This window comes from Procambarus clarkii, chromosome 40 (assembly GCF_040958095.1).
Source record: "Procambarus clarkii isolate CNS0578487 chromosome 40, FALCON_Pclarkii_2.0, whole genome shotgun sequence".
In the NCBI taxonomy this organism is placed as follows: domain Eukaryota; kingdom Metazoa; phylum Arthropoda; class Malacostraca; order Decapoda; family Cambaridae; genus Procambarus; species Procambarus clarkii.
The window spans coordinates 16,522,221-16,542,422 of record NC_091189.1 but is presented as its reverse complement, the minus strand read 5'-3'; the positions used below and the strand labels follow the sequence as shown (position 1 = coordinate 16,542,422).

At 44.4% G+C, this 20,202-nt stretch overlaps 1 protein-coding gene across 1 annotated transcript; it reads left to right on the top strand.

Annotated features, from left to right (window-relative positions):
- The first annotated feature begins 78 nt into the window (after positions 1-78).
- On the top strand, positions 79-12,578 carry LOC123757939 (uncharacterized). Its single transcript, XM_045741905.2, has 6 exons — positions 79-231; positions 2,033-2,251; positions 2,771-2,922; positions 4,641-4,762; positions 6,890-7,044; positions 9,455-12,578. The coding sequence occupies exons 1-6, from the start codon at positions 79-81 to the stop codon at positions 11,762-11,764; spliced, it is 3,111 nt and encodes a 1,036-aa protein (XP_045597861.2). The 3' UTR covers positions 11,765-12,578.
- Positions 12,579-20,202: the final 7,624 nt, after the last annotated feature.

The window sequence follows — 20,202 nt, the reverse complement described above, 5'->3', positions numbered from 1 at the left end:
CGAGAGGCGCTGGGAGAAGGCGCTGAGTCGATGCACCCAACTGAACTTTCCAACAATCACTCGGAAATGAAGCTGAGAATGGCGAAATGGCCGGGAAATTGTGCACGCCTTGGCCCTGAGGAGGAGGAGGAGGGTAGGAAGAAGGAGGATAAGGAGGAGGTGGAAGAAGAGGAGGAAGAGGAGCGGGAGGAGAAGAAGGAAGGAAGAGAAAACAGTAAACAGAACGTGAAAGTAAGGAAGGAATATGTGGACAAAGACAGTTTCATCTCCACAAGAGTAAACTTGCTGGTTGGTTAAAGCCAGTTATTGTGATGGCTTTAATAACCGTACCGCGACTGATAGTCCTTAAGCCAAACTTTGCCAACTCTTTCTTTTTCATCCACTGTTTTCCGCCGTGCAGGTATTTCCTGAGCAGGTTATTTGCGGCCTCCAGATTGTTCAATATAAATTCAGTTTTTCTCAATATACAATTAATTTCGCTCAATACACAATTTTGCTCAATACACAGTAGATTTATTGGGTGTCACCTCTTTCTGAAGTTACGCTTTATTTTGTGCTTAACTTTATTTGTCAACATTAAAATCAATTTTTAGTAATCATTGAATGATGAAATAAATTACAGGATAAGGATATTATCAGGAGCACACTCTGTCAGTATGACTATATAGCACATGGAAGGGAATATTAGTACAGGGTAAGGGAATAGGGAATAGAAGTACAGGGTAAGAACTGGGATAGGGAGGGGACAAGGAGCTGGGAGATTTTGATTGTTGCCGCCGAAGGCGGCTAGTTTATTGTGCACCCCATACTCATCCTGTGAGCGGTAGCGCAAAAGCATTACAGTGGGCACAAAAGGTCTTTATCAGACCTCATCTTAGATTATTACATAAACAATTTCTTCAATCCTTCACACCTTATAGATACAATGTCAGCTAGTTACAGAGAAAGTGCTATTACAAGAGCTACATATTTACAGTAAGTCATCATACATTAATGGTAGGTTTTATCGTTAATACATAATAGTTTGGCCAATGGGGATATTACAGAGTCATAGGGGAGCTTCTGTTTATTATTAGTCCTCACAATACACTACTTGTTTCTGAATCTCATATGTCGTTCATCTACTGGAAGCAAAATGTGGGTACAGTGCAAGGATTTCAGGTAATTTATCCATGGTAATAAGATAGGTGGAGCTGGGAGAGGTGAACAAGAACCTGGGATACGAAGCCATGAACCTGGAATAGGAGGACGCGGATCTGGGAGAGGAAAATAAGGAACTGATAGGAGAAGTATCTGGTATCGGAGGACGAGGCGCTAGGGCAGGAGGACAAATAGCTGGGATAAGAGAACTTCTCTAAGACTCATAGAGTTTTAATGCTTTCTCCTGATCATTACCTCTGGGGAACAGAGCTGTGAATTAAAGGTAATTAAGGAATCAACGATAGCTGCTTTAGTGTCAGAAGAGTTCCATCATTAACCACTAGCTCGTGCTACACTATGCACACTCCTGCCACACACCCATTTCCCAACACCCAACACACACCCGTCTCCAACACCCAACACACCCCTGTCCCCAACACCCAGCACACACCCGTCTCCAACACCCAACACCCAGCACACACCCGTCTCCAACACCCAACACACCCCTGTCCCCAACACCCAACACCCAGCACACACCCGTCTCCAACACCCAACATACCCCTGTCCCCAACACCCAGCACACACCCGTCTCCAACACCCAACACCGAGCACACACCCGTCTCCAACACCCAACACACCCCTGTCCCCAACACCCAGCACACACCCGTCTCCAACACCCAACACACCCCTGTCCCCAACACCCAGCACACACCCGTCTCCAACACCCAACACACCCCTGTCCCCAACACCCAACACCCAGCACACACCCGTCTCCAACACCCAACATACCCCTGTCCCCAACACCCAGCACACACCCGTCTCCAACATCCAACACACCCCTGTCCCCAACACCCATTCTCACACTGCACCAACACCATTCCATCTCCCCCAGGCGTCGCAGATCTACCTAGCGGTCCTGAACGAGTACACCAACTGGAGCCACACTCCCCAGGACGACGAACGAGCCATCAGGGATCAGACGCTGCAGATCCTGAGTGATGCACAGATCACCGCCCCGGTTCTTCATATGGCAGATCTCCACTCCAATATCAACCAGAAGAGTTTCTTCTATGTCTTCAACCACCAGAGTGTCTACGGAGACTACCCTGTGGTTAGTGTTGGGTTGAAGCCCGGCCGTTTGGGTTGCCTGTGGGTTCTCTTGGGGTTCATTCTAAATTACCAGCTTCTGTATGGGTTATTTTTCTTATGAGTAACGAGTTAGCATGAGTAACTTTGATTCTTCGTGAGTTTCTTTGCTTCTGCATGGGTTCTACTCCGTACGGGTTCTGCTTCTATATGGATTACAATGAGTCTGTGTATGCGTGAGTGCATGAGTCTGTGACCACTCTAACACATGAACAGTTAAGCCGATTTGGGTGAAAACCAAGTCATTGTTTACCTCAGCTTATGCTAGTTTGTGATGGAAGCCTGTCCCTATGCCCTAGCTTTCAGCCTGTCCCCATGTCCTAACTCTCAGCCTGTCCCCATGTCCTAACTCTCAGCCTGTCCCCATGTCCTAACTCTCATCCTGTCCCCATGTCCTAACTTTTAGTGTATCCACGTAATTCTTCCAAGGGCCACATAATCATTGCGGTATGTCTTTGTCTCCTGACGATGTCCTTGTGTTCAGTCACAGGGAACGGTGCACGGGGAGGAGCTGGCCTACGTCTTCGGCGCTCCCCTGGTTGGAGGCTTCAACCACTTCGGTCTGAACTACACCCTGGACGAGGTCTTCCTCTCCGAGCTCGTCATGACTCAGTGGACCAACTTTGCCAGGACCGGGTAAGGAAAATGGCGCCTGTGTTCGCCTTTCAGTTGGATGGGTGACGTTTTGGCTGGATGCATATATATATGAGATTTGCCTCATTGTTTCAGATGATGAATGATATATCTGATATTCCCCAGGATGCGACCCAAAAAAATTCCCTAACTCCCGGGTACCTTTTTACTACTAGGTGAACGGAAACGTGATTCATTTAGAGATGTTGATTCCATTTAATGGGATCGAACTTATATCCCTGTAGCCCGTAGTGCAAGTGTCTGAGACGTACTGGGATGTGAGTTTGATTCCATTACCGTTTCACAATATTTCCTGGATATTAAGCACTAATTGATGTAGTTATATTTTTGTGCAATAAGGTCATATTCTATGCTGGGATTGACCATATAATCGAATTCGCCTGTTGTCGGGATGTGTCTTTTCTAATTCGTTATTTGCTCTCGCCTTTTATACGTTATTTATCTGAATATTATTGTAATTATATCCTGTATAACAGACAATTAGGTGCATGGAGCGGAATGTGTTGTAATATTAATGTTTACCATCAAATACCACCTGTGTTCATATTTTCTATGACATTTGTAGTAATACAAAGAAAACTACAGTTCTCTGCCTCGATATAGTTTAGCATTAACTAGAGACTTTTGTTTAATTGGCCACTTTTGCTTTGTTTTGTTCCTTTCCACTCAACACCTTCCCTGCCATTCACCGACTTTCTTACTGTTTACCACCTTCCCTTCTCTTCACCACTTTCTCCTTCATCCCTGTAATCATTTTCACTAAATATCATCCACACTAAGATTCATCGTGTATATTTATTAGTTTTAATAAATTAGTTTTATTAAATTAGCCCATTAGTTTTAAGCTTTAGTCATTAATGTTTTTCCTGCCCGAAACGCTTTGCGTAATAGTGGTTTTAGGCATTGTATGTACTAGCTCTATCTTTAAAGCCAACAAACTTTGTAAAATCTCTTTATGTATGTACATTACCTAAATAAAAATTATTATTATTATTATTATTATTTAATGTTAGATTCTTCTAAACATAAGAAAAACTAACATTTAATATGCTAGATATATCTTATTGAGGATTGATTTTTTTTAGAGAGATGGGAAATTGGTGTAATTTGTCATTTCATGTAAAGACTGGACATGGGGCTCGACCCGACCACCTATATCTGTCCCGTACCTCAGATCACCTATCATGCAAAGTTTCGTGAGGCTACCTTCAAACTTATGGCCTCCAATAAAATCTTGGACGAACAAACAGATACATTATTTCTTATACGCATATATATATATATATATATATATATATATATATATATATATATATATATATATATATATATATATATATATATATATATATATATATATATATATATATATATATATATATGTATACATATATACCTGGCATGGCGTCAAAAATGACCCTCCTTTGCAATTTTCCCGAAGCTCTTCTCTGTTTAACATTTGTTTTTATTTCCTGCCCTATTAATAATAATAATAATTGTAATTTTTAATATATACTCAGGAGCGTGTTACAGTGGTTAAACAGTTGGTATACAAATTTTATATCATATCCAGCCGCTGATTGCACCCCGTTTCGAACATATCTTAAAATAATTAAGTTTTTTTTTTTAAGTTTGATGGGATAAGTGACTGTAGGTTGCCTATCAATCCGTGTTCATCCTATTGTGTGTAACCCCACCAGGAACCCCAACCTGCCGACCCCACAGCGGTACAAGAACCCAGGTGCTGACCTCAACTGGGAGGAGAACATGAAGACTCTGTGGCCGCCATATGAGAAGCAGCTCCAACAGTACCTACACATAGGTAAACTAGCGCTATGTAACGAAGGAAACGGAAATTACACAGTACAGATAACTGGATAAAAACAGACACAGCAAAGTAGACATTTAGCTGGTGGCCACTTGGTATAGGAAACTTATTAATAACTGTGTTATATGTAATCTGAACGACAACACTGTCCTGACATCGAAGTATACAGGTGATAGACATGTTAATAACCCTTTGCAAGATTAACCTTTTTTCTATTCTATATTTTAGTTGGGTTTGAATTTAATTGAACCAGGTGTGAGCTCTATCATGTCTATCAAAGGAATATTCCTGAATAAACTTGAGGGCCACCATCTTTAGTGGCCTCGATGGGGGCAGGAAGCCAACGACTTCTTTCCAGCTGATTGTTAAACTGAAATAATGCTTTGGCATTTACAGCTTGGGCGGGTACACGATTTATGGATTTATAACCCCAATGGGTGTAAAAATTATCTGTTTACTGTCCTACATTATAGCTTATTACGCTTCTAGCTGGTGCCCCTTGTGTGAGATATATTGAACATGTTAAAGAAGTGATCTGGATTAATATCCTCCAACCAGTTCAGTATTTGACAAGTTTCCATGAGATGAGACCTATCATGTTTGGTCTGCAGTGTTGTTAATACTGAAGCCCTCAACCGTTCCTGGTGTGAGAGTTGACTTAGTTCCGAGAGGATTTTTGTCGCTCTGTGTTGATCTTTCTCCAAAGCAGATATGTCCTTTTTAAAGTGGTCTCGTTGCTAGGATAAAGTTGCACAGCTTGGGGCGCACCAGAGCTTTGTACCGTTGGATAACCAGTTTGTTGACCAAACCACACACTAGAAAGTGAAGGGACGGCGACGACGTTTCGGTCCGTCCTGGACCATTCTCAAGTCGATTGTGACTTGAGTGATAATCGACCGAAACGTCGTCGTCCGTTCACATTCTAATGTGTGGTTTGGTCAACATATTTCAGCCACGTTATTGTGACTCCTCGTCTGCATAACCAGTTTCTTTTCCTGGAAGCCCAATATTCGCTTGATTATTCCTGGGGATTGTTTGGCTCTCTTATCACTGCAGATCCCACTTGTTGTGCGACTTTCAGTGACTGGTGGATCCTAACTCCTAGGTCCTTTTCTTCGTTAATCTGCTCGTTAGACTTAATGAAGGTAATACTTGAGCAACAAGGGCTGCAATAAAGGATCATTTTGTTAAGTTTCTTTATTAACCCAAAAAGGAGACGCCAAAGGTGGGGGGGGGGGGGGGAGACGTAAATGGTGTTTACGCATTTCTGCGTAGGTTGGATGCAGAATAAAATACTGCCTACAATATTTGTCATGTCCTAAGTCATTACCCTAATATCCCAACCCCTTGCCCTCATATCCCAGCCCTTGTCCTCATATCCCAACCCCTTGCCCTCATATGCTAGCCCTTGTCCTCATATCTCAGCCCTTGTCCTTATATGCCAGCCCTTGTCCTCATATCTCAGCCCTTGTCCTCGTATGCCAGCCCTTGTCCTCATATCCCAGCTCCTTGTCCTCATATTCCTTCGCAGTGATATATAGTCATACTGGATTAGAGTCATATCCTCATAATTACTTTACCTAGGAATCTTATCTTTTCATGCTCAGGTTCCATAAAAATTGATACATTTAGAACAGATGTTTAACATGTACTTGCAATAGACTTAATCAGCTGAGTGTATATATTGTATATTCTTTATATATATCTAACCTTGAAGTTTCAAATCAACTGCTTTACACTGAGTTCATCATATTGTATTACATAACACTAATGTATTATTAATACTGATTTTGTTCTGTTACGGAGGTTATTACTTGTGCTATATATTGTATTCTGTTGTCTAGAATTTAGTATTTTATATATAGTGGAGATGTTTTTCACCGGAGTTTACCTGAAGGCTACACTCTCAAGTGGCCTCGACGGGGGATAAGATCCCCCCCTAACCCTGGGGGTTACTAGCTTCAGTAGGTTCGATGTGGACATGAAGCCGGCGGCTTGTCAAACGTCCACACACATTATTGATGAGGAATTTTTTCCTATCTGGATTTTGAAATGAGTAATGTAGAGTATTGTGGAGGAGTGTAACATTGTGACTGACGCCACCACTCTCCCTGGCGGCAGACATGCAGGTGGTGACCAAGAACCACTACAGGGCCCATCCACTCGCCCTCTGGAACCATCTCATCCCCAACCTCATCAGGTCGACTCGCATCCCCACGGACCCGAGCAACAGGCCCCCGTACACAGGCCCCACAGACATCGTCCTCGTCCCCACGGTAAACCAGTAGTCATTCCCATTGTAAACCAGTAGTCGTCCCCATTGTAAACCAGTAGTCGTCCCCATTGTAAACCAGTAGTCGTCCCCCATTGTAAACCAGTAGTCGTCCCCATTGTAAACCAGTAGTCGTCCCCCATTGTAAACCAGTAGTCGTCCCCATTGTAAACCAGTAGTCGTCCCCATTGTAAACCAGTAGTCGTCCCCATTGTAAACCAGTAGTCGTCCCCCATTGTAAACCAGTAGTCGTCCCCATTGTAAACCAGTAGTCGTCCCCCATTGTAAACTAGTAGTCGTCCTCCATTGTAAACCAGTAGTCGTCCCCATTGTAAACCAGTAGTCGTCCCCCATTGTAAACTAGTAGTCGTCCCCATTGTAAACCAGTAGTCGTCCCCCATTATAAACTAGTAGTCGTCCCCATTGTAAACCAGTAGTCGTCCCCCATTGTAAACCAGTAGTCGTCCCCATTGTAAACCAGTAGTCGTCCCCCATTGTAAACCAGTAGTCGTCCCCCATTGTAAACCAGTAGTCGTCCCCCATTGTAAACTAGTAGTCGTCCCCATTGTATACCAGTAGTCTCCAACCTATGCCGACGTCAGCGTTATGGTGACGTCACACGCCGCCTGCACACCATATATATATATAAAGCACAAAATTGTATCACTTATTTTCGTTAGGTTGGGTTAGGATAGGGTGGTTCATAGGGTAGCGATGACGTAGATGGGGTACATACTTTCACCAGGACTTAGACCCTACTCTGGCAAACCTGAGACAGGCTTCATCGACCATTTACGTAACCACTGACGTAACCTGTACATCTTTCCTTCAACATAGCGACTTTGTTTACATTTATAAAACAGATTACGAGCTTTGAAACTTCACAACCCAAGGTTATTATTGTTATAAACAACCCTCGTTGTCCTCCGGAGCTTAATAAATGTAAACAAAGTCATCATAATTTATGAAAGATGTAAAGGTTTCGTAAGTAGTTGCTGGGGAAAGCTTTGATAAAGCCTGGCCAAAGTTTTGTAGTTGAAACTTAGACGTTTTATTTGGCTTTGGAACAGTAAATGGGTTATGGACAGTAAATGGGTTATGGACAGTAATTGTTATGAGCAGAGCTCTGTCTATTAAACTTTTTTCCAGTACACATTGAGCTGTGGAAGGCTCTTGAGCGCTCTTGGGAGCTCTGAAGAGCTCTTTGGGAGCTTTGGAGAGCATCCTCCACCCAAACCTGATCAGGCTACCATAATGAAACAATGAATTAACAATTAACAATGTTCCAATATTGATAATATAGATATAACGTTTATAATGTTCATTGAAAATTAATCATGTTGATATAATATTTGAACCAATGTTGCTAATGTTGATCCAGTGTTAATATAACGTTAGTCGAGCACGGTTTGTCCACTGGAACACATTTCCCCTTTCTTTAATCAGGCTTCCTGACTATTCTTCAATATGCCTGGAACATCAAGTTTACAAAGATATGGTAATTGCTGTTCAAACTTAATTTGGCTTTAGATGGCACTAAATTATTTCCTTAAATTCTTTATTTTACTCAAACTTGACGGCAGCTTAGAATAGTATATTTGTTTTGGCACTTGTATCAATGGTGGATATAAATAGGAGCTGTCTCGTATGGACAATAAAAGCAGCCTTGGATGGGTCAATAGGAGCTGCCATATATGGGTCAATAGGAGCTGTCTTGTATGGGTCTATAGGAGCTACCATATATGGGTCAATAGGAGCTGCCATATATGGGTCAATAGGAGCTGCCTTGTATGGGTCAATAGGAGCTGCCATATATGGGTCAATAGGAGCTACCTTGTATGGGTCAATAGGAGCTACCTTGTATGGGTCAATAGGAGCTACCTAGTATGGGTCAATAGGAGCTACCTTGTATGGGTCAATAGGAGCTGTCTTGTATGGGTCACTAGGCCTTCTGTAGTTTCCTTCATTCTTTATGTATTCAGCTCGATATACACACCTTGATGTACTTGCTTATATGTACCCATATGTACACTGAGTCAGTAACTTCTTTATCTAACCCAAGTATGTATTGTTCGCAACGCCTCAACTTATGCAGGTATTTCTGACATGTTTGTGACTAAGTGTTTCTCATTTTTACTACTAATTTTAAATTATCCTTAATATTTTAAATGTCCTTTCTGGTCCTTCTCGCATTCCGAGTGATAAGATTCAGTTCCCTCAGTCATCGCTCGTAGATTCAGTCATTCTTGAGACCATTCATCTAAAGAACAAACCTTTCTTATCTTTGGAACATGGGTAGGAATTTGGGATATTCCTTGGCATCAAAACATCTTACATATTACTTTTTTAATTCTACAAATAAATGAATAATTTTTTTAACATATTAATCTCATGTTTGTTACATCTTTCCACAGAGATCACCTAGACTGATGACCTCCACACAACAGCCGACCCCAGACCCTGACAAGGATAAAAAGAGCAAATTCCCGACAGAGTATTATCCTGGGACATACCCAGATTACCCAGACTTGCCGCCCACAGTCTTGCCCATGTACCCGGCACCACCACCTCCACCGCCGCCACCACCAGCTGCTGCAGGGACGCCTATCAGCATCGTCATTTTGGTGGGAATTGCCATTCTTTTCATCAACTGCTGTGCCATGGGAGGTGTGTATTACCAGAGGGACAAGATCAGACACCAGTCAAGGCTACTGAGGAAAACTCTTCGGCCGCGTAAAGCTGAGGATTCCGACGAGAAAGTCTCTGACGTCACCGCTTCAAACACTGCAAAGGACAAGTCGCATAAGAAGAAAGGTAGCAGAAGTGACTACGAAGTGAGTGATGAGATACATTCGGACACTGTGTCTCATGCATCAGCAGTGTCCAGAGAATCGAGCATGAAGAGGAAACATTCTCAGGCTGCACACGATACATCCTCTAAGCAAGTGACTCCCAAGGGCTCTCTTAAGGGTGCGAAAAGTCCTAAGAGTGGACACAGGAGACACAAGAGTGAGAACTCCATCTACAGCGAGATCGCTAAGACAGCTGAAGTTGTCATACACGCTGACGCGAGAGGACCCTCGCGTTCCTCATCCCGCAAGAACCCAACCGTTACTTTTAACACTCTGGGCACCAGGATGCCCCCCAAGGCCCTCACCAAGAGCACTACTTCCATTACATCTAAGGCATCCATCAAGAGCAACACCTCCCATGCATCTGTCAAGAGCACTACATCACATTCCTCCATCAAAAGCACTTCATCAGAAAAACGTCTTAAAAAGAATGCAAGTTGCCAGAGTTTACCAACAGCTGAGTACACTTGGGGCATAACTCGGGAGATGACGATGACTGAGAGAGATGATCCTGAGGGCCGGGATGACCAACATGGCCCTGCTGATAGACAGCAGGCACTCGTAGCAACGCAAAAACTCAATTACCCAAAAGTGAGGCCAGACCGACCTGAAGGTATCCACGCTGCAACCTTACCAAAGATGAGACCTCCTCCCCCTCCCCGGTCGACCTCCCTCACTGCTCGAGATATACAAGAACTGGAGAACAGAATACACGTTGTTTACCGGAAAAAGAGAAATCCACGTAGAGATGTTTCTACGGACTCGTGTGATCTTAGTGCGATAGATAACATTTACTTAATGGGTACAGATGCACCGCCGCCAGGTTCCATGTACGGGGCGCCCGCTGCCACAGCTACAGTAAGTAGATCACGCCCTCGTAAGAGTGACGGAACTCCAGATTATGGACATACCAGCGCCTCAGTAGACTATGTCCGTTCAGGGCCATCAGGTGAATATGGACGGCCAACTATTGGCATGGATTATGGAAAGCCTGTGGCTGTAGCGGACTACGGCCGTCCAGGGGGCGGACACATGTATGGTGGATACCCAACTTATGAGCAAACATACACCTACAAAGATAATAATATCCTCTCTTCCCAAAAACCAACTTCACCACAGCCTGGAGAGCAAAAGACATTCGGGCCGTACGGAGTGCCTCGCGTGCAAATGGCCACCTTCGGCAAGACTAATAGCCATTCTCCAGGAGATGGTGCGACTGAACCAGAGAAAACACAGGCACGCCCGACTTACGACGGCAGTACTTCTTATACATCAACGCCTAGTGCTGCAGCAGCAGTCACGGCAGCAGCACATACTGCATTGGCTGCTGCTACAGCACCAGCATTTGTTGGTGCATCCAGCACCACCAGAAGTGCTCCCCGAGGTACTGTCTGTCCTGCACCACCACCCGCTGCTACACGCACCATGGCCCTACGCCAACAGTCCTCCACTACCTCGGGCTCCGACACAGGGACAGTTTATGAGCAGAGTGAAAACACTGGAACAATAAAACGTAGAAAATCAATAAAAAAAGATAATGTGACTCAGCCCGTGGTCACCCCTGAACCTGAAAAAACTTACGATAAGCCACTGAAAGGTGTGTTAAAACAAACTTCTGCTTATGACAAACCCAAACCACTAATGGCAAAAGCCCCTGGTGCGTCCCCCAGCCCGTCAGCGTCGAGCCTGAGCAGCAGTGGCACCAGCATTGAAGTCTGCAGCGTAGTCTGCGAACCAGCAGCCCAAGACCCCCTTCACAAGACCCCCTCCATGAGGAAAGGCCTTCGGGTGGCCACCCCAGGCATTAGACGAAAGAATAAAAACGATAACCAGACCACCACAACACTAATGCAGACAGACTCCCCGAAGTGAGTCGTTAGTGTACATTGTTAAGAACTATCCTTGTTGATTCCGTGTTCCTCGGGAATTATATCTGTGGAGTCAAGTGTTGGTCGTATCCATCACAATGAAGACTCGTCAGCTGGATTTCCTTGCAAACGCTTGAAAGATTAAATAAAAAAAAAGACTCAGGATTTTGGTACATTTAAGGTTTTCATATCCGTTGTAACATGTGAAAGGAGGCACTGATGGTCTCGTATTATGATTGTTGTTAGTCCATCCAGATGTCTTTTATTCCTAAACACCAGCAGTCCAATTTCCCTTGTTTTGGAGGCACGGCGGTCCCTGCAACACACTACCACCATAGCAGGGATTAGCGGGCCAGGCAACACACTTGGACGGCTTGGCTGTCCCTGCAACACAGTGTGCATCAGCAGAGAGAGACAGTTAAAGCAATACATTAGATAGCTTGGCTGTCCCTGCAACACAGTGTGCCTCCACCCTATGTGTTGTAACGGGTCACGAATGGTTCCTAGATGGTGTCTATTTTTTACTCTTTAAAAGATTTTGTATTCATATATGCCTATGAGGTGTTTGTATGTTATAATCCTTCAGTCTAAGGATGATGTCATACTCCATAATGTTGAACAGCAAAAATATACAATCCCTGTGTTCATTTTGGGGCAGTTCATTTTATTTCCGGAAGGATTTTCCCCTCCATGTGTTAATTATAAAACAGTAATGTCAATGCTCGGAGATATTATAGCCCTGCAAAAACTATTTCAAACACAGTCATTGTAATTGTTTAAGAATGAGATCATACCTATATGCATTAAAATAAATAAATCTTACAAAAATACTTTTTTTTATTAGAACAAATCATCAATCTTTGATTTAAATATTGTTTTACGATTACAGTTTTAATCAATTCATTGAAAGGTAGTTGTTGATCTGGCAAACGACCCGTCCTCAGACCAAGTCCATTCCATCCAGCGGTCGACCCCAAAGACGCATTCATCAATTTTAACATTCTGCTCATTCAAAACAGGAATGTTCTCAAATATAAATTAATATTATTATACATTAGCATACTGTGTATATTTAGGCCATGGTTAGGTTAGGTGTTTAGGTTCTGTTGGCGACTATTTGTATTTATAGTACGTGGGTGAAGCATTTACAGCGTTGTGGTTCGAACAAAATTCGTCAGTGAAGCACTTGTTCCGGAAGTGTTCTGACGTCATCAGTTGTGAGTCGTGTGTAAACCGCTTGTCATTCATAAACAAGGGATTTGGCGGATGCATAATACACAGTATGTTAGAGTCGACTGTTAGCAGCCGTGGAGTGAGGACGTTTCTCGACCCTCCGTGGCTGTTGGAGTTGTTTGCTGTTTTGGTCGCCAGGTGGTGTGGGCGTCCCTGCCCTACCAGTTTTGTTGCCTGCCTGGCTGCGTTGACGTGGCAGTTCTGACATGGGGGGCCATCTTCCTCCTGTTCAGCGTGTGAACTCCGTGGGCCTGGAGTTCACTTGTAAGGCTGGTTATCCGACCATCGAGATGGTGATGTATGACATGCTTCGTGTCCCGGTGGAAGCTGTTTACGGTGTGGAGCTAGTTACGGCCCATCGGGTTGTTATTAAGTTCGTGGGGGAGGACGAGTACCGGGACTTCCTCCGTCGGTACGGGGGGCGTACGTTGCCGTTGCCAGACGATGCCGGCTCTGTGGCGATTTCGGACCGCAGTGGTTCCCTGACTTATGTCAGTATCCATAGTGCGCCCCTGGAATTCCCTGATGACCTCCTCCGGCGTTACTTCGGGGGTTTTGGTACTGTTGTCAGCGTGCGGGTGAACACGCTCTCCTCGGGGCGGTATGCCGGGAGGCGTACAAACATTCGCACGTTGGGGATGCGCCTGCGGTCGGATATACCTTCTTCTGTCCGGCTTATGGGGTACTACGTCCGGGTGTATTATGCCCGGCAGCCTCGTACCTGTTTCCGGTGTGGCCTGTTGGGACATCAGGCTGCCGGGTGCTCTGAGGCCCCTGCTGCTCCTGTCAACTTGTTCCGCGACGAGGATTTCCCGCCGCTCCCTCTGGAGGCAGTCTCCGGTGATGTTGATGAGGTGGTGCGCGTCCCGTCTGCTGCTGCAGCTTCCCTGGCGGCGCCTGCCGTTCCTCCGGTTGTTGCCGTCCCTCCTCCGGTTCTTGAGGTACCGTCGGTTGGTCTGCCTGATCCTGTTGCTGTCCCAGCTGCTCCCGTGGGCCTTCCTGGAGCTCCCTGTGTGACGTCGCTGTCTTCTCCCTCGTCTTCTGATGCTGCGCCTGGCCCTGTGTCCGTGACTCGGGTCCCGGATGTGCTTGGTGCTGGGGTGACTGCGGAGCCTCCTGCTGTGTGTGGCCCGGTTCCCCCTGTGATAGAGACTGCTGCCGTCCTGGCGTCGGTTCCTTCGGCTCGTGGTACCCGTGTTTCTGGGTCACTTACCGGCTCGGACGATATCCGGCCGGTGTCCAAACGTTCCCGGCGTTCGTCTTCTTCCTGGGCCGACGTTAGTGACTTCAGTGACTGTGGGGCTTCGGGTGTTGACAGTGTGGATACGGATGCGTCGATGTCTCCGCGGTTCGTGGTGGCGGAGGTCCATGTGCCTGCCGGTGCTGGTGCCTGTGTCTCGGACGTGCCTTCGGTTCTTTCTCTGCCGGGGGACTCCACAGTGGGGGGTGGTGGCTTCCGCTGCCAGGGATGGTGTGGACTCTGGTGCTGGGCGTGGCCTGGTGGTGACGTTACGGAAGGATGCGCGCCGTCCGGGTTCCTTGCTGTCGTCTGGTGGTGTGCCCGGGGCCGCGGGTACCCCTGTGGTGCGGGTGCGCGTTGGGGCCCTGGGGGACGTGTTGCCGGCGTCTGTGATGCCACCGGGTCACTGGTCGAAGATTGCCGAGTTACTGCTGTCTGACGGACCGGAGTGCTTTCGTGGGGGGCAAGTTCCCTTCCTGTGGGGGCGAGTGGCGACTTCTCGCCTCATGAGTTCTACCATCTGGGTCCCCAGTTTGCAGGTGTTTGTTGCCCCGGTTCCGGATGTTATGGCGTCCCCGGTGGATGGACGAGACCCTTGGCAATGGGTGCTCTGGGAGGCGTTCAATGTAAGATTCCCGCGGGCCAAGTTCCCGGGCAAGTATGTGCTCTGATTTCCTGTGCATTTGCTCTGACATGCTGTGTGCCCTTCTGGCTGTTTCTTTGCCCTGTTCTATTCTGTGCTTCTGCCTCTCCCTTTGTGCGTAGCTTTGCCGTGTGGCATATTAGTTTCTAGTGCTTGGCGTCACTCGTTTCGCGTTTTGGCTTGGCATTTCGCCTTTCCTGGCTTTGCGATTCACCCTTCACGGGTACGCCGGGGCGCCTCCGATCCCAGGATCGTCGTCGCCCCTAACTCAACAACAACAACAACAAGAGATTTGGTGGATGCATAATACACAGTATGTTAAAAATTTATGAATGCATCTGGGGAGGGCGGCCGCTGCTTAAAACAACCTAGTGTGGGGACCGGTTGTTGAAGCGCTCCTCCGTAAATACTACAAATACAAATTGCCAACAAAACCAGACACCTTGCTTATCCCTACCTACACCTAACTATAACCGGGTACCCCATCTAGTGTGTTATATAAACTGTTATATATATATATGTCGTACCTAGTAGCCAGAACGCACTTCTCGGCCTACTATGCAAGGCCCGATTTGCCTAATAAGCTAAGTTTTCATGAATTAATTGTTTTTCGACTATCTAACCTACCTAACCTAACCTAACCTAACCTAACCTTTTCGGCTACCTAACCCAACCTAACCTATAAAGATAGGTTAGGTTAGGTTAGGTAGGGTTGGTTAGGTTCGGTCATATATCTACGTTAATTTTATCTCTAATAAAAAAAAATTGACTCATACATAATGAAATGGGTAGCTTTATCATTTCATAAGAAAAAAATTAAAGAAAATATATTAATTCAGTAAAACTTGGCTTATTAGGCAAATCGGGCCTTGCATAGTAGGCTGAGAAGTGCGTTCTGGCTACTAGGTACGACATATATATATATATATATATATATATATATATATATATATATATATATATATATATATGTTAAACCATGTAACTAGCTTATGAAGACTATAGCTTGGTTAGCTCATTGAATTTTTGGGGATCAGTTCGTGAGCCCCGTAAGTGCCTCTGTAACCTTCTCCACTCCAGCCCACAGGATAACAATTGAGAGTTACTACGGCCGTGTACCCAACCTGCGTGGCAGGCTTGCAGGAGGCAGCGACCCAGATAACATCGAAGGCCATTTCTTTATCTGATAGGCTTGTATCTTTTTTATATATATGTATGTATACATTTGTGATATGTGACCACATATGTGGATATGTTCACACACACACACACACACACACATTCATAAAAAATGAGACATTAGCAAGAACTTTTTCAGTGTCAGAGTAGTTAGTAAATGGAATGCACTAGGAAGTGATGTGGTGGAGGCTGACTCCATACACAGTTTCAAATGTAGATATGATAGAGCCCAGTAGGCTCAGGAATCTGTACACCAGTTGATTGACGGTTGAGAGGCGGGACCAAAGAGCCAGAGCTCAACCCCCGCAAGCACAATTAGGTGAGTACACACACACACACACACAGGCTGTTTAACACAAGGGGCACACGCACTAGGGGACACAGATGGAAACTGAGTGCCCAAATGAGCCACGGAAATGTTAGAAAGAACTTTTTTTAGTGTCAGAGTGGTTAACAAGTGGAATGCATTAGGAAGTGATGTGGTGAAGGCTGACTCCATACACAGTTTCAAGTGTAAATATGATAGAGCCCAGTAGGCTCGGGAACCTATACATCAGTTGATTGACAGTTAATATGATAATATTTGGGATTTACATAAAGATAATGTTATCCTGCTTGTAGTGATAAGGTTGTTATCAGTGATTCAGTGATGTTTTCTAGATAGCGGTTTAGAAAACATAAAAATTTGATCCGTCCATGAAGCCTCAAGCACATGCTCGGGTATATATATGGCTACAAAATTCTACTGCATTTGGGTATATTCCAGGTGGGGCAAAAAGGGTTGGGTCCATTTCCTATCACCTAATGCACCTGTTCACCTAGCAGTAAGTAGGTACTAGGAGTTAGTCAGCTTACTGTGAGGTTGCCTCCTTGGGGAAGGGGGTATTCTGTAATGTAACCATGGGGGGAGGGACCTCAATATAAACCTAGCGCGTATAAATACACTGGCTGCCTGTCCCCCGACACAATCAATTATTAATTATAATTATAGGGCGAAAGGGTATTATAGGGTGAAAGGTTATGATAATTATTAGGTGAAAGGTAACATGTCCAACCATTTCTGGCCCACCCGAGATCCCCGAATATGAGTCGTAGTATGTATGTATGACATACTACGTATGAATGTGTGTGTGTGTATATATATATAATATATATATATATATATATATATGTCGTACCTAGTAGCCAGAACGCACTTCAGCCTACTATGCAAGGCCCGATTTGCCTAATAAGACAAGTTTTCATGAATTAATATATGTTCTCTAATTTTTTTCTGATGAAATGATAAAGCTACCCATTTCATTATGTATGAGGTCAATTTTTTTTATTGGTGTTAAAATTAACGTAGATATATGACCGAACCTAACCAACCCTACCTAACCTAACCTAACCTATCTTTATAGGTTAGGTTGGGTTTGGTAGCCGAAAAAGTTAGGTTAGGTAGGTTAGGTGGCCGAAAAACAATTAATTCATGAAAACTTGGCTTATTAGGCAAATCGGGCCTTGCATAGTAGGCTGAGAAGTGCGTTCTGGCTACTAGGTACGACATATATATATATATATATATATATATATATATATATATATATATATATATATATATATATATATATATATATATATATATATAATTTTTTTTTTTTTTTTTTTTTTTAAATATAATAGGGAAGGGAGTACCACCTCTGGCTGGAAGAAGGGGGACCATAGCCTCGGAGGAAACCACACATAACGCATTGGAGGGAATGTGGGTCCCCTCCAATACAGTTTCTGTGTGCTTTTCTCCTACCACCCCCTTCCCTTTTTTTTTTCCTTTATTGTGTATTTAAAGGTTACAAAACATACAAGTCAAATGCCTAAAGGTTATGGATCTCTTGAAGCTCCTCCGCTTCTGGACAGGAACCGAGGACGCAGCAAGCATTTCCCCTCTGGATCGCCACACTGAGACGCTGAAATAAAAAACTGGAAGCCCTTGGGTCTCTGGTGACGTCAATGAGCTTGGACCCCAATTCCTTGAGAAATCCCAAGGCACTCTTGCCCCAGGGGCCATGCGTCTCAGACGCTATGGGAACAAAGAGGTATTGACCTTCCAGTCGCCTGTACTTGAGTGATTTTGCTGTTTCCCTGTGGTTGGCCGCCCCACCTGCTTGATCAGCTCCGAAGTGTACATAGGTGTCAGCCAGGGTGGATACACATGTGTAGTCCCACACCAACTGTCTACCCTCCTTCCATGAGTATATGGTGATGCCATCAGGGCGAAGTGCTGGGAAATCCGGGTTTTGGACCCCTAGGATGCGAGGTTCTCTCTCCGCTGGGCACCCAGCTGAGACGAGGCTTCTCTTGATGATGTCATTGACCTCGTTGTGTCTTGCATGCCAGCCCTTTGTGCTTCCGCAATGCAACCCATGCAGTCCGTATTGGTCTGCTTCCACCCTGTTGCAAATACACTTGTATTCAGTGTGAATTGGGGCACCAAGGCGGAGGGCCACTGCTACACGAAGGGATTCTGGATCTAGGCGCGTGCCCATTGCAGACATGGGTACTGCCAGGAGGAAGTCTCCTGCATGGGGGGCACGCACTGCTCTGAGGCGGGCTTTCTCCTTGTCTGATGTTGCGACGCTTAGCATGGCATCAGCTACTTTTTCCACTAGAGGGTGGTCCCAGCCGGACTGTTTGTGTTGTTTTGTTGGCTCTATAATGGTTGCTGGGGCTGCAAGAACATTCCACTGATTTGAACATTCAGTGAAAGCAGGATCGTGTATTCCTGCTGAATCTCTCAGGGTTGCAGGTAAAATATCTCTGACGAGGTATTTTATATATATATATATATATATATATATATATATATATATATATATATATATATATATATATATATATATATATATATATATATAATTGTGTGTGTGTGTGTGTGTGTGTGTGTGTGTGTGTGTATGCAAACAAGCTTGAATGGGTCCCAAGCCAATATGCAACTGAAAACACCCCCCCCCAGAAGGATTCGAACCCAGACAGCCAGGAGCACTATGCACCTTGGCGTACCTGGTACCTTAACCATTAGACCACACTGATTGTACTGACTGACACTTCTGGTGCAATTGTAGGGACCCATATATAGCCTCGGAGAAGGAAATATAGAGCATTCAGAGAAAAACGTACCATTTAACTCTAAGTACGTATGAGAGTTCACTTCTACCACGCCTTTTTTATTTGTTGTACACTTTATTGTACATGGTTACATAGTTAAGTTACATGTCTGATTGGTTACAAAAAGTGGACATTAAGAGGAAATAACGGGAAGTTCGTTTCCTAGCGGCAGTTGATTTATATAGATAGGCCTATATTATGGGAATATGTAAACGGTACAGTTTGTTAGTCACTTTTTTCTCTGGGAGTACGTCTATATATATGAAGGCAAACTGCTTTTATATTTTTCATAAATTTTATATATAGGTAGAAAAAATCTTTAGAGTAATAGGGGGGACCTTTGACAAGCTGCATGTCATAGCTTCCTGTTCACGTTGAGGTCATTAGAAATGGTGGCCTCGAGGTAAATTCAGGTAATACGTTCAATGGGTCTTATCCTGATCATCCACTGGAAAGTCGATAAATTCAGTTGAGCAGCATACTTGGGCTTGCCCAGTAACTGAATGGGTGACCACTGCACGGAGATTGTCGGTCATTTGGTTGTTTTGGCCTCAATAACTTTAATAAACTTCCTGGATCCAAAAATATTCCATATCAAGGTCAAAATGACACGTATAGAAGGATATATTGTACAGGATGTACGTACTGCAACACTATAAACCAGTATGTATAGTCTTCGAAAAGGTTCCACGTCACATATATCACGTTATATATAAAATACAACGTTCTCTACTATTTTTGGTAGGTAAAGCTAGGTCAAGGTAATGTTATGATAGGATAGGTTAGGCTACGTTATAATAGGATAGGCTTAGTCAGGTTTGTTTATGAGTTAGTTTAGTTCATTTATTATGTACCCCATACCCTTCTTGTGGGCGGTAGTGGAAAGGGTTACAGAGGCACATAATGGGCTCAGGGACTGAACCCCATAGTTCATTTAGCTAAGCAAGTTACAATCTTGATGAGCTAGTTACAAAATTCAATATAAGTCGTTATGTATTAAGTA

Excerpts from the sequence above, each read along its gene's own strand:
- LOC123757939 (XM_045741905.2), top strand. The coding sequence starts at position 79 with ATGGCGAAATGGCCGGGAAATTGTGCACGCCTTGGCCCTGAGGAGGAG. Across the intron at positions 2,252-2,770 it reads TCTACGGAGACTACCCTGTG|TCACAGGGAACGGTGCACGG; the intron begins GTTAGTGTTGGG and ends CCTTGTGTTCAG. Across the intron at positions 2,923-4,640 it reads ACCAACTTTGCCAGGACCGG|GAACCCCAACCTGCCGACCC; the intron begins GTAAGGAAAATG and ends TAACCCCACCAG.